This window comes from Hylobates moloch, unplaced genomic scaffold, assembly GCF_009828535.3.
Source record: "Hylobates moloch isolate HMO894 unplaced genomic scaffold, HMol_V3 SCAFFOLD_2, whole genome shotgun sequence".
NCBI lineage: Eukaryota > Metazoa > Chordata > Mammalia > Primates > Hylobatidae > Hylobates > Hylobates moloch.
The window spans coordinates 100,013,718-100,026,109 of NW_026652277.1; the positions used below are offsets into that span (position 1 = coordinate 100,013,718).

At 40.6% G+C, this 12,392-nt stretch overlaps 2 protein-coding genes across 3 annotated transcripts in view; both read left to right on the plus strand.

Moving 5' to 3' along the window:
• EYS (eyes shut homolog) overlaps positions 1 to 12,392 on the plus strand; it is a 2,056,951-nt gene that overhangs the window by 1,945,136 nt on the left and 99,423 nt on the right. The window lies entirely within an intron of this gene.
• On the plus strand, positions 1,095 to 1,836 carry LOC116469344 (ferritin heavy chain-like). The gene has a single exon (XM_032754039.2). It carries the CDS (start codon positions 1,110 to 1,112, stop codon positions 1,659 to 1,661), a length of 552 nt encoding a protein of 183 aa, XP_032609930.1. The 5' UTR covers positions 1,095 to 1,109; the 3' UTR covers positions 1,662 to 1,836.

Consider the following 12,392-nt stretch of genomic DNA (forward strand, 5'->3'; position numbering starts at 1 on the left):
GCCAATTAATCTCCCACCTGTTAGACTTACCAGGCAGAAGTCAGTACACTACGTCCCCTTTCCTCAAACTTCAGGGATACATATTAAGCTCTCCAAGTTGTGTTTCTAAAACCCTTCCCTCTTGATTTGAGGTGAAAGGGTGAGGGCTATCAGGCTTTTATCCTCTCAGTAAGGGTGAGGAATTCAAAAGTCACCAGCTGGTTTTCAGTCTCCTGCTTTATAAATCCCTCACTTTGATGTGTTGTTTCTACTTTCTTTGTGCTTCAACTAGAACTTCTATTTTAACCTCTTGTTACACTTTCAAGCCCAACCTAGAATTAGAAGTAAGAAATTTTCCAGTCACAACTTTAACTGAAAACAAAAACAAAAAAAAACCTACAAAACACTTTGAACACATTTGATGAGAAAGGTGCAAGACTTCTATGTAGAACATTATAAAACTTTAATAACATTATATATGAATGGCTTACAAAACTTTGCCGTGCTACCAGATAAGATATAATTCATAATTTTCTGAAATTATATTATTTATGAATTACATGAGAAAATTGCAATTTTAGGTCGGGCGCGGTAGCTCACGCCTGTAATCCCAGCACTTTGGGAGGCCGAGGGGGGCGGATCACGAGGTCAGGAGATCGAGACCATCCTGGTTAACATGGTGAAACCCCGTCTCTACTAAAAATACAAAAAATTAGCCGGGCGCAGTGGCAGGCGCCTGTAGTCCCAGCTACTCGGGGGGGCTGAGGCAGGAGAATGGCGTGAACCCGGGAGGCGGAGCTTGCAGTGAGCCGAGATTGCGCCACTGCACTCCGGGCTGGGTGAAAGAGCGAGACCCTGTCTCAAAAAAAAAAAAAAAAAAGAAAAGAAAAGAAAATTGCTATTTTAATACATAATTTCATAACATTTCAAAGCTTTTGAGTCTGATCTAGAATAACATGTATAACAACAACCCATCAATACCTAGTGAAAATATAAAAAATAAATGTGAAAGGGAACTGTCCTTGCCTGTCCTTGCCTTGCTAGGTATCAGAACATAAAGTACTATCATCATTATCAGTGTGGTACTGGCATAGTAAGATACAAATAGCCGCCTCTCCTTAGTCGCCACCATGACGACCACGTCCACCTCGCAGGTGCACCAGAACTACCACCAGGACTCAGAGACTGCCATCAACCGCCAGATCAACCTGGAGCTCTACGCCTCCTACGTTTACCTGTCCATGTCTTACTACTTTGACCTCGATGATGTGGCTTTGAAGAGCTTTGCCAAATACTTTCTTCACCAATCTCATGAGGAGAGGGAATATGCTGAGAGACTGATGAAGCTGCAGAGCCAACGAGGTGGCCGAATCTTCCCTCAGGATATCAAGAAACCAGATTGTGATGACTGGGAGAGCGGGCTGAATGCGATGGAGTGTGCATTACATTTGGAAAAAAATGTGAATCAGTCACTACTGGAACTGCACAAACTGGCCACTGACAAAAATGACCCCCATTTGTGTGACTTCATTGAGACACATTACCTGAATGAGCAGGTGAAAGCCATCAAAGAATTGGGTGACCATGTGACCAACTTGCGCAAGATGGGAGCACCTGAATCTGGCTTGGCAGAATATCTCTTTGACAAGCACACCCTGGGAGACAGTGATAATGAAAGCTAAGCCTCAGGCTAATTTCCCCATAGCCGTGGGGTGACTTCCCTGGTCACCTAGTCAGTGCATGCATGTTGGGGTTTCCTTTACCTTTTCTATAAGTTGTACCAAAACATCCACTTAAGTTCTTTGATTTGTACCATTCCTTCAAATAAAGAAATTTGGTACCAAAAAAAAAAAAAAATAGATCAACAGGAAGAAGAGAAAATTAAGCAAAAGACCCCAGCATATATGAGAATACAATTGATGACAAAATTGCTGTTTTATTCAGTTGTGAGATAAGGTCTTAATTAATAGATGAAACTGGCACAACTTATTCTCCACAGGAGGAAAACAAAATTAAGCTTCTTTTATATTATGTATTAAAATAAAACCTGGAATTATTAGAGACTTAAAGATAAAACATGAATCAGTGAATATCTCAGGACCAAATCTAAGATTTTGGAATAGCCTAGAGATGAATAATTCTTAACCAAGATAGAAAATTCTGGAGCTGTAAAAGAAAATATTTGGACAATTTTTTAAAAACTTTTGAATTGCAAAGGATTTCCAATCTAAAGTCAGTAGCAAAACAATAGATTTGAAGAAACTGCGAGGTGACAAAGGATTAACATAATATTCAAAGAGCTCTTTAGTATTGTCAAAATAAAGATAAATTCAAAGAAAAATAAGTAAAGCATATGAACAGGCAACTCACTGAAGGGTATACAGATGGCCAACAAGTAAAAGATGCTCAAACTCACTAGTAATCAGGGAAATACAATTAAAGTAATAACCGGACAAACCACCCTCATCAGACTATCAAAAATTAGAAAGAGCAATGATATATATTAGTGGAGGGAATTCAAGAAGATTATATGCACTTTTTAATGGAAGCATGAATTGTAATTTTAGAATGCAATCTGACAGCATGTGGAAACGGCTGTGATGCAGAATTAGAGGTCATGCAAGGCCTCAACGTGGACTTTCCCTTAAGAAGTATTACTTCCGAAGTGTCACTGTTGAATCCTCATTTCCCCACGGCTGCAAACAACGCAGACCCCTGATATCCCAGGGATGAAAGGGGGACTAGTCAGCCTAGTGGTAGGTTGATTACATCATGGGATTGGCAGGAATTCATCCTTATTCTCCTGATTACTTGTTCTGGATTTGGATTTTCTTTCCCTACTAGTCATGGTTCTTCCACCATTTCTTTTGAGTAACTCCATCAATACAATGTGTCATTATGGTATCCTGCACAATATTACTTCTAAGCAACAGGCTTCACAGTGAAATAAATAAGGCAAGGAGAGATACTGAACTTATGAAATTTATTACCCAAAAGTTGTTGGCCTTATAAAATAGCAATACGGTATATTAAGACTCTGTGGCAGCATCAACTGGGCCACCTTTCAGGGTAACGGCACCATTCTGAAAGATGTCATGTATGCTGTGAAACTTTAACTGACACGTGGTGCTGTATCTTCCACAATCACACTACACAGATTCAGAAACCAAGGGGGAGCAGAAGAGCAGTCTGTCTCATGATCATCCCTAAAGACCCACTCACAATTTTTCCTTTCTCTGTGACTCTGAGCTCCACTCATTCAGAGGCTTTTGGCACCCAAAAGGGAAAAGCTCTCAAGAGATATAGCCACAGTCCTATTGAATCAGAATTTACATCATCCACCTCCCTTTCAGGCTTCCATGAAACCACACAAACAGGTACGAAGGGGCTTGAAGGTGTTGCCCTGAGTGACTGATCACAATAGGCACAGAAAGGAGAGTCATGCATTCATTTATTCATTCAATAAAGAGAGCCTCTTATGGGCAGGCCCTCTTCCAAGTGCTTAGGACGCAGCAGAAAACAAAAATGACAAAATCCTGCCTTCATAGACCTTACATTTCAGTGAGGTTGGGAGACAGTCTAGTGATTTGTGAGAAGGTAGATTATAAGTGCTGTGGAAAAACAAAAACAAAAATGCTGAGAAGAAAAAGAGAAGAAATCCCTGGGAGGGGATCAGGGTGTTTTTATAAGATTTCAAGATATTTTTGGATGGAAGGAGACAACTCACTTGAATAGATGAATGGCAGAACTTTTTGTTACTTACAGATTCAAATGGGGGAAGACTGCCATAGGGCCACACGGAGGTATCGCTTGGAAAGGGTGTTTGTGTGGCAAGTCAGGTGGGGTTAGTTAGGTTTGGAGGGCTCTCTGTAGATTGGCTAATTTGAATAATTCTGAGGGCTCCAAGGTGTGTCCTGGCCCAGGGCAATTAGGACAGGTGTGTGGTGGCCTGGAATGTGAGAGTCCAGGGAAATGACTAGCCTCCAACCAGGGCCCCAGACTGGGTTAAGACAGCATTTCTTAAAAAGCCTTACCACACAGAGGAAGGTTGGAAGTAAATAGTGTACAGGATAGGACAAGGTAGGCCTCAGGCAGAAGGAAAAGGGTGGGACTGAAAAAACACTGACGGTGAGAGAATTAGCCAGCAGGTGAAAAAGTGTTCTGGTAAAACCCAGGTAACCCTCTCAGTCAAAGAAGCTGTGAATATGGATGAGGAAAAAAAATTACATCTTTCCGTGAACTCCAACAGAAACTTAATGTATTCTTAACCATGAAAATCAGCATAAAATCACAGTTGTATTATCAGCACCTGCAACTTTGTCACCAAGAGAAATCAGATCCCTTTTTATCAAATGACAGTTGTTATATACTGTAATAAAATATGCTTGTGCCCCCTCAGTGTGAAATTGCTGTGGTTATTATACCTGCTGCCAGATTTTGCTATTTAAATACATTATGAAAATGTGACAAAACATTTGTTATAATTTATTAATTGTATTTCAAAAAGGTAGATCTGTTTTATAATGTTATGTATTTTACTGTATAAATTTTAAAACATTATTCTGAGGAGGGTTCCCACTAGCTTCCCTAGACTGCTGTAGAGGTCCATGACTGTGCATAGATACACCCGCACACACGCACACACACAGTGAGAAGCCTGCCTTGGGGTAGTGCCTCACACATCCAGTGGTAAGAGTTAATGGAGGCCTCATGAAGCTCCTGACCACAGGCCCACCATGGCCTGGCCTCTCAGGAATGATGACTTGCATCACCACACCAGATAAAGAATCCAACCAGCTGCAGGGCAAGCGGCAAGCAAGGAGGACGCAGAAGAAAGAATTTAAATTTGCTTCCCCTACGTGAAAAGAGAGAGCATCCAAGGAAGAAAGTTATAATATGAGAAGTGGCCTTATGACCAGTTCCAGGAATCTGGAGTTTAGCCCCAGGGCTTCCTGGTGAATGCCAGTCATTTGCAGGTTTGCTCTGAGATCCATTTCTCACCCTGTACAAACTACATTTTCTCCTGCCAAGGCAAGGTCCTGTCAGGAGACAGGAGAGTGGGGGGAAGAGAAGCTGGAGAATTTCTCCCCTCTCCCCTCCACTAGTAGCTGAATCTGCTATTGGTTCCAGCTGCCACTTACCAGGTCTCCAAGCTACCCATGGTCCCATGTCCTGATGAGCAGCCCCCATTACCGGACCCAGCTCCTGCCAGGAGGTTGCAGCTCTTGGGCTTTTGTAGCACTGTGTCATCCCTTCGTTCTTTCAGCCATAGAGGTAGCAGCTGCTTTCAGCTGTTCAGTTGTTGCTATCCTCTAGGTGGCCTCACCATCCCCTGTTTGCTCTCCTTTCATAATTAGCTCCCTGTATCAAGTCTTTCCTTTTGACGATCTCTTGTGGATGCTGATAAGCAAAAAAGCACAATAGTAGCATTGCCTTTGATTTTTTCACCAAGAAAAATCACAGATACTTCCATATCACATTACAGCTGTCATATGCTCTCTGGTTTCTGTAAAGCATTTGAATTTAGTAACTGAAATTTAGTCTATATCAGGACAGGATCACAACATAAACATGAGAACAAATGGCCATTATGCAGAGATTCCTTCTGTACTTGGAACAAAATGCAATAAAAGAAAAGACTTTAAGAAGTCTCCAATTGGGAAAGAAAGGTGACACTTTTTTTGATTATATGTGGGATTATTGCATTATGTTAAAAGGAAGTTATTTGAAAATGCAAGTATAAGAAGGATGCACATTGGCACTCAGCAACCAAAGGTCTGTGGGAAACATTTATTGGGTATTATGTTTGTTTCAGTTTTGGATTTTGGCCATGTAGCACGTGAACTTCCTTCTTATTTGCATACATATACATGCCTTAGGATAGGCCAATGGGATGCTTTCCTCAAGATTTGCACCCTGAAGAAGTGGTCCAAAGAGAGACAGCAATATTTAGAAATTATTTGTAGCTGAGGTAGTTGCACAGCTGTCCCCAGTCATAGAAATACCAGCGGCTGCATTCTGAAATAGCTGTTCACACAATGTGAACTTGGCTGTATTTGAGCTACCTATGTTCCTTTGTTTTTGCCTACTTTCCCTGCTAGTTCTCCAGCCCTCCCACTGACTATGAGGTAATCTATCTCCTTTCCTGCTTAAGATGATCAGGGTTAGTTTATATTGCCAGTAACCAAGAAACGTAATTGGTACAGTTTTATTCCAAGTATTTCATGCTATAGCAAATAAAATACTTTATTTCATTATGTTTTCTGATTGTTGTTTGCATACTTTAACTCAATTATTCCAGTCATCTTTTGTAGTTCTATAACATTCCATTATAGTTTGAGACAGGCACCTGCTCACCATTAGTACACAAAATCTTGGGGCTATTAGATATAACAAGATCCTTTCCAATTAAAAACAATACTCAACATATGTTATACCTTGTGAATCATGTATGATATTTTTATTTTGTTAGTATTACTTAGACTAATCTCTTATACCATATTAATATGAAATCTTTTTATATGTTTTTGAAACATTATGTGTTGTGGTCCCCAGAAATGAGTTAGTATTTTGCAAGATGCTACTGCCTTTTTCTAGCACTTCAACAGCTAAACCACAGTTGTCTTAAAATTATAGTTTTCCCTATAGTATCCCTGGTTAAGATTTTTTTCTTTTTTCTCTCATGATTAGAGTACATACTGCTTTTTGACAAATCATCCTTATTAGATTTTTGCTTTCTCTAATCTGCTTTTATACAATATCAAAAACAAAAATGAAAATTATTGTCAATTACCTGTATATTTGTGTATGCATGTGTGTGCATGTGTCTCCAAATATTCAAGCACTTAGAAACCTTTAAGGACATATTGATCTTTTCAACCACGGTTTTTTATTTATTATCTATGCATATTAGAAAACAATTGAGCTTCTATTAAAACTTGTTTGCTGATAAATTCATTGGTATACTGGTATATACTGAATATCAGTTAAATGCTTGACACTACAAAGTAGTTAATATGTGTTTACATTTCTATTAAATATAGAAGGAGGAATATGAGTTCTACAGAATTTTATGCATCCATGGCCAGGACTTGGGAGGAAAGTAAAGAGGTAGAAAATCAATTTGTGGCTAAAAACAGAGGCTTCGAGCCAAGATGGTTGAATAGGAACAGCTCTGGTCTACAGCTCCCAGCGTGAGTGACACAGAAGATGGGTGATTTCTACATTTCCATCTGAGGTACCCGGTTCATCTCACTAGGAAGTGCCAAACAGTGGGTGCAGGACAGTCGGCGCAGCACACCGTGCACGAGCCAAAGCAGGGCGAGGCATTGCCTCACTGGGAAAGCACAAGGGGTCAGGGAGTTCCCTTTCCTGGTCAAAGAAAGGGGTAACAGACGGCACTTGGAAAATCGGGTCACTCCCACCCTAATACTGTGCTTTTCCAACGGGCTTGGAAAACGGCACACCAGGAGATTGTGTCCCGCACCTGGCTCTGAGGGCCCCACGCCCACAGAGTCTCGCTGATTGCTAGCACAGCAGTCTGAGATCAAACTGCAAGACAGCAGTGAGGCTGGAGTAGGGGTGCCCACCATTGCCCAGGCTTGCTTAGGTAAACAAAGCAGCCAGGAAGCTCGAACTGAGTGGAGCCCACCACAGCTCAAGGAGGCCTGCCTGCCTCTCTAGGCTCCACCTCTGGGGGCAGGGCACAGACAAACAAAAATTCAGCAGGAACCTCTGCAGACTTAAATGTCCCTGTCTAACAGCTTTGAAGAGAGTAATGGTTCTCCCAGCATGCAGCTGGATATCTGAGAACGGGCAGACTGCCTCCTAAAGTGGGTCCCTGACACCCCAGCAGCCTAACTGGGAGGCACCACCCAGTAGGGACAGACTGACACCTCACTCAGCCAGGTACTCCTCTGAGACAAAACTTCCAGAGGAACTATCAGAGAGCTGAATTTGTGGTTCATGAAAATCCATTGTTCTGCAGCCACCGCTGTTGACACTCAGCCAAACAGGGTCTGGAGTGGACCTCTAGCAAACTCCAACAGACCAGCAGCTGAGGGTCCTGTCTGGTAGAAGGAAAACTAACAAACAGAAAGGACATCCACACCAAAAACCCATCTGTACATCGCCATCGTCAAAGACCAAAAGTAGATAAAACCACAAAGATGGGGAGAAAACAGAGCACAAAAACTGGAAACTCTAAAAAGCAGAGCACCTCTCCTCCTCCAAAGGAACGCAGTTCTTCACCAGCAACGGAACAAAGCTGGACAGAGAATGACTTTGACAAGTTGAGAGAAGAAGACTTCAGACGATCAAACTACTCCAAGCTATGGGAGGAAATTCAAACCAATGGCAAAAAGAAGTTAAAAACTTTGAAAAAAAATAGATGAATGTATAAGATAACCAATGCAGAGAAGGGCTTAAAGGAGCTGATGGAGCTGAAAGCCAAGTTTCGAGAACTACGTGAAGATTGCAGAAGCCTCGGGAGCCGATGCCATCAACTGGAAGAAAGGGTATCAGTGGTGGAAGATGAAATGAATGAAATGAAGAGAGAAGGGAAGTTTAGAGAAAAAAGAATAAAAAGAAATGAACAAAGCCTCCAAGAAATTTGGGACTATGTGAAAAGACCAAATCTACGTCTGATTGGTGTACCTGAAAATGACAGGGAGAATGGAATCAAGTTAGAAAACACTCTGCAACATATTATCCAGGAGAACTTCCCCAATCTAGCAAGGCAGGCCAACATTCAGATTCAGGAAATACAGAGAACACCACAAAGATACTCGCAAGAAGAACAACTCCAAGACACATAATTGTCAGATTCACCAAAGTTGAAATGAAGGAAAAAATGTTAAGGGCAGCCAGAGAGAAAGCTCGGATTACCCACAGAGGGAAGCCCATCAGACTAACAGCTGATCTCACAGCAGAAACTCTACAAGCCAGAAGACAGTGGGGGCTGATATTCAACATTCTTAAAGAAAAGAATTTCCAACACAGAATTTCATATCCAGCCAAACTAAGCTTCATAAGTGAAGGAGAAATAAAATACTTTACAGACAAGCAAATGCTGAGTGATTTTGTCACCACCAGGTCTGCCCTAAAAGAGCTCCTGAAGGAAGCACTAAAGATGGAAAGGAACAACTGGTACCAGCCACTGCAAAAACACCAAATTTTAAAGACCATCGAGGCTAGGAAGAAACTGCATCAACTAAGGAGCAAAATAACCAACTAACATCATAATGACAGGATCAAATTCACACATAACAATATTAACTTTAAATGTAAATGGACTAAATGTTCCAATTAAAAGACACAGACTGGCAAATTGGATAAGGAGTCAAGACCCATCAGTGTGCTGTATTCAGGAAACCCATCTCACGTGTAGAGACACACATAGACTCAAAATAAAGGGATGGAGGAGGATCTATCAAGCAAATGGAAAACAAAAAAAGGCAGGGGTTGCAATCCTAGTCTCTGATAAAATAGACTTTAAACCAACAAAGAGAAAAAGAGACAAAGAAGGCCATTACATAATGGTAAAGGGATCAATTCAACAAGAAGAGCTAACTATCCTAAATATATATGCACCCAACACAGGAGCACCCAGATTCATAAAGCAAGTCCTTAGTGACCTACAAAGAGACTTAAACTGCCACACAAGAATAATGGGAGATTTTAACACCCCACTGTCAACATTAGACAGATCAACGAGACAGAAAGTTAACAAAGATACCCAGGAATTGAACTCAGCTCTGCACCAAGCAGACCTAATAGACATCTACAGAACTCTCCACCCCAAATCAACAGAATATACATTTTTTTCAGCACCACCACACACCTATTCCAAAATCGACCACATAGTTGGAAGTAAAGCTCTCCTCAGCAAATGTAAAACAACAGAAATGATAACAAACTGTCTCTCAGATCACAGTGCAATCAAACTAGAACTCAGGATTAAGAAACTCACTCAAAACCATGCAACTACATGGAAACTGAACAACCTGCTCCTGAATGACTACTGGGTACATAATGAAATGAAGGCAGAAATAAAGATGTTCTTTGAAACCAACAAGAACAAAGACACAACATACCAGAATCTCTGGGACACATTCAAAGCAATGTGTAGAGGGAAATTTATAGCACTAAATGCCCACAAGAGAAAGCAGGAAAGATCCAAAATTGACACCCTAACATCATAATTAAAAGAACTAGAAAAGCAAGAGCAAACACATTCAAAAGCTAGCAGAAGGCAAGAAATAACTAAAATCAGAGCAGAACTGAAGGAAATAGAGACACAGAAAACCCTTCAAAAAATTAATGAATCCAGGAGCTGGTTTTTTGAAAAGATCAACAAAATTGCTAGACCTCTAGCAAGACTAATAAAGAAGAAAAGAGAGAAGAATCAAATAGATGCAATAAAAAATGATAAAGGGGATATCATCACCAATCCCACAGAAATACAACCTACCATCAGAGAATATGACAAACACATCTACACAAATAAACTAGAAAATCTACAAGAAATGGATAAATTCCTTGACAAATACACCCTCCCAAGACTAAACCAGGAAGAAGTTGAATCTCTGAATAGACCAATAACAGGCTCTGAAATTGTGGCAATAATCAATTGCTTACCAACCAAAAAGAGTCCAGGACCTGATGGATTCACAGCCGAATTCTACCAGAGGTACAAGGAGGAACTGGTACCATTCCTTCTGAAACTATTCCAATCAATAGAAAAAGAGGGAATCCTCCCTAACACATTTTATGAGGCCAGCATCATCCTGATACCAAAGCCTGGCAGGGACACAACCAAAAAAGAGAATTTCAGACCAATATCCTTGATGAACATTGATGCAAAAATCCTCAATAAAATACTGGCAAACCGAATTCAGCAGCACATCAAAAAGCTTATCCACCATGATCAAGTGGGCTTCATGCCTGGGATGCAAGGCTGGTTCAACATATGCAAATCAATAAATGTAATCCAGCATATAAACAGAACCAAAGACAAAAACCACATGATTATCTCAATAGATGCAGAAAAGGCCTTTGACAAAATTCAACAACCCTTCATGCTAAAAACTCTCAATAAATTAGGTATTGATGGGACGTTAGATATTATTATCTCAAAATAATAAGAGCTATCTATGACAAACCCACAGCCAATATCATAGTGAATGGGCAAAAACTGGAAGCATTCCCTTTGAAAACTGGCACAAGATAGGGATGCCCTTTCTCACCACTCCTATTCAACATAGTCCTGGAAGTTCTGGCCAGGGCAATCAGGCAGGAGAAGGAAATAAAGGGTATTCGATTAGGAAAAGAGGAAGTCAAATTGTCCCTGTTTGCAGACGACATGATTGTATATCTAGAAAACCCCATTGTCTCAGCCCAAAATCTCCTTAAGCTGATTAGCAACTTCAGCAAAGTCTCAGGATACAAAATCAATGTACAAAAATAACAAGCATTCTTGTACACCAATCACAGACAAACAGAGAGCCAAATCATGAGTGAACTCCCATTCACAATTGCTTCAAAGAGAAAAAAATACCTAGGAATCCAACTTACAAGGGATGTGAAGGACCTCTTCAAGGAGAACTACAAACCACTGCTCAATGAAATAAAAGAGGATACAAACAAATGGAAGAACATTCCATGTTCATGGGTTGGAAGAATCAATATCGTGAAAATGGCCATACTGCCCAAGGTAATTAATAGATTCAATGCCATCCCCATCAAGCTACCAATGACTTTCTTCACAGAATTGGAAAAAACTACTTTAAAGTTCATACGGAACCAAAAAAGAGCCCACATCGCCAAGTCAATCCTAAGCCAAAAGAACAAAGCTGGAGGCATCACGCTACCTGACTTCAAACTATACTACAAGGCTACAGTAACCAAAACAGCATGCTACTGGTACCACAACAGAGACATAGATCAATGGAACAGAACAGAGCCCTCAGAAATAATGCCACATATCTACAACTATCGGATCTTTGACAAACCTGACAAAAACAAGCAATAGGAAAAGGATTCCCTATTTAATAAGTGGTGCTGGGAAAACTGGCTAGCCATATGTAGAAAGCTGAAACTGGATCCCTTCCTTACACCTTATACAAAAATTAATTCAAGATGGATAAAAGACTTACACGTTAGACCTAAAACCATAAAAACCCTAGAAGAAAGCCTAGGCAATACCATTCAGGACATAGGGATGGGCAAGGACTTCATGTCTAAAACACCAAAAGCAATGGCAACAAAAGCCAAAATTGACAAATGGGATCTAATTAAACTAAAGAGCTTCTGCACAGCAAAAGAAACTACCATCAGAGTGAACAGGCAACCTACAAATTGGGAGAAAATTTTCACAACCTACTCATCTGACAAAGGGCTAATATCCAGAATCT

What these genes read in the sequence shown, in the direction of transcription:
- LOC116469344 (XM_032754039.2), top strand. Translation starts at nt 1,110, where the DNA reads ATGACGACCACGTCCACCTCGCAGGTGCACCAGAACTACCACCAGGAC.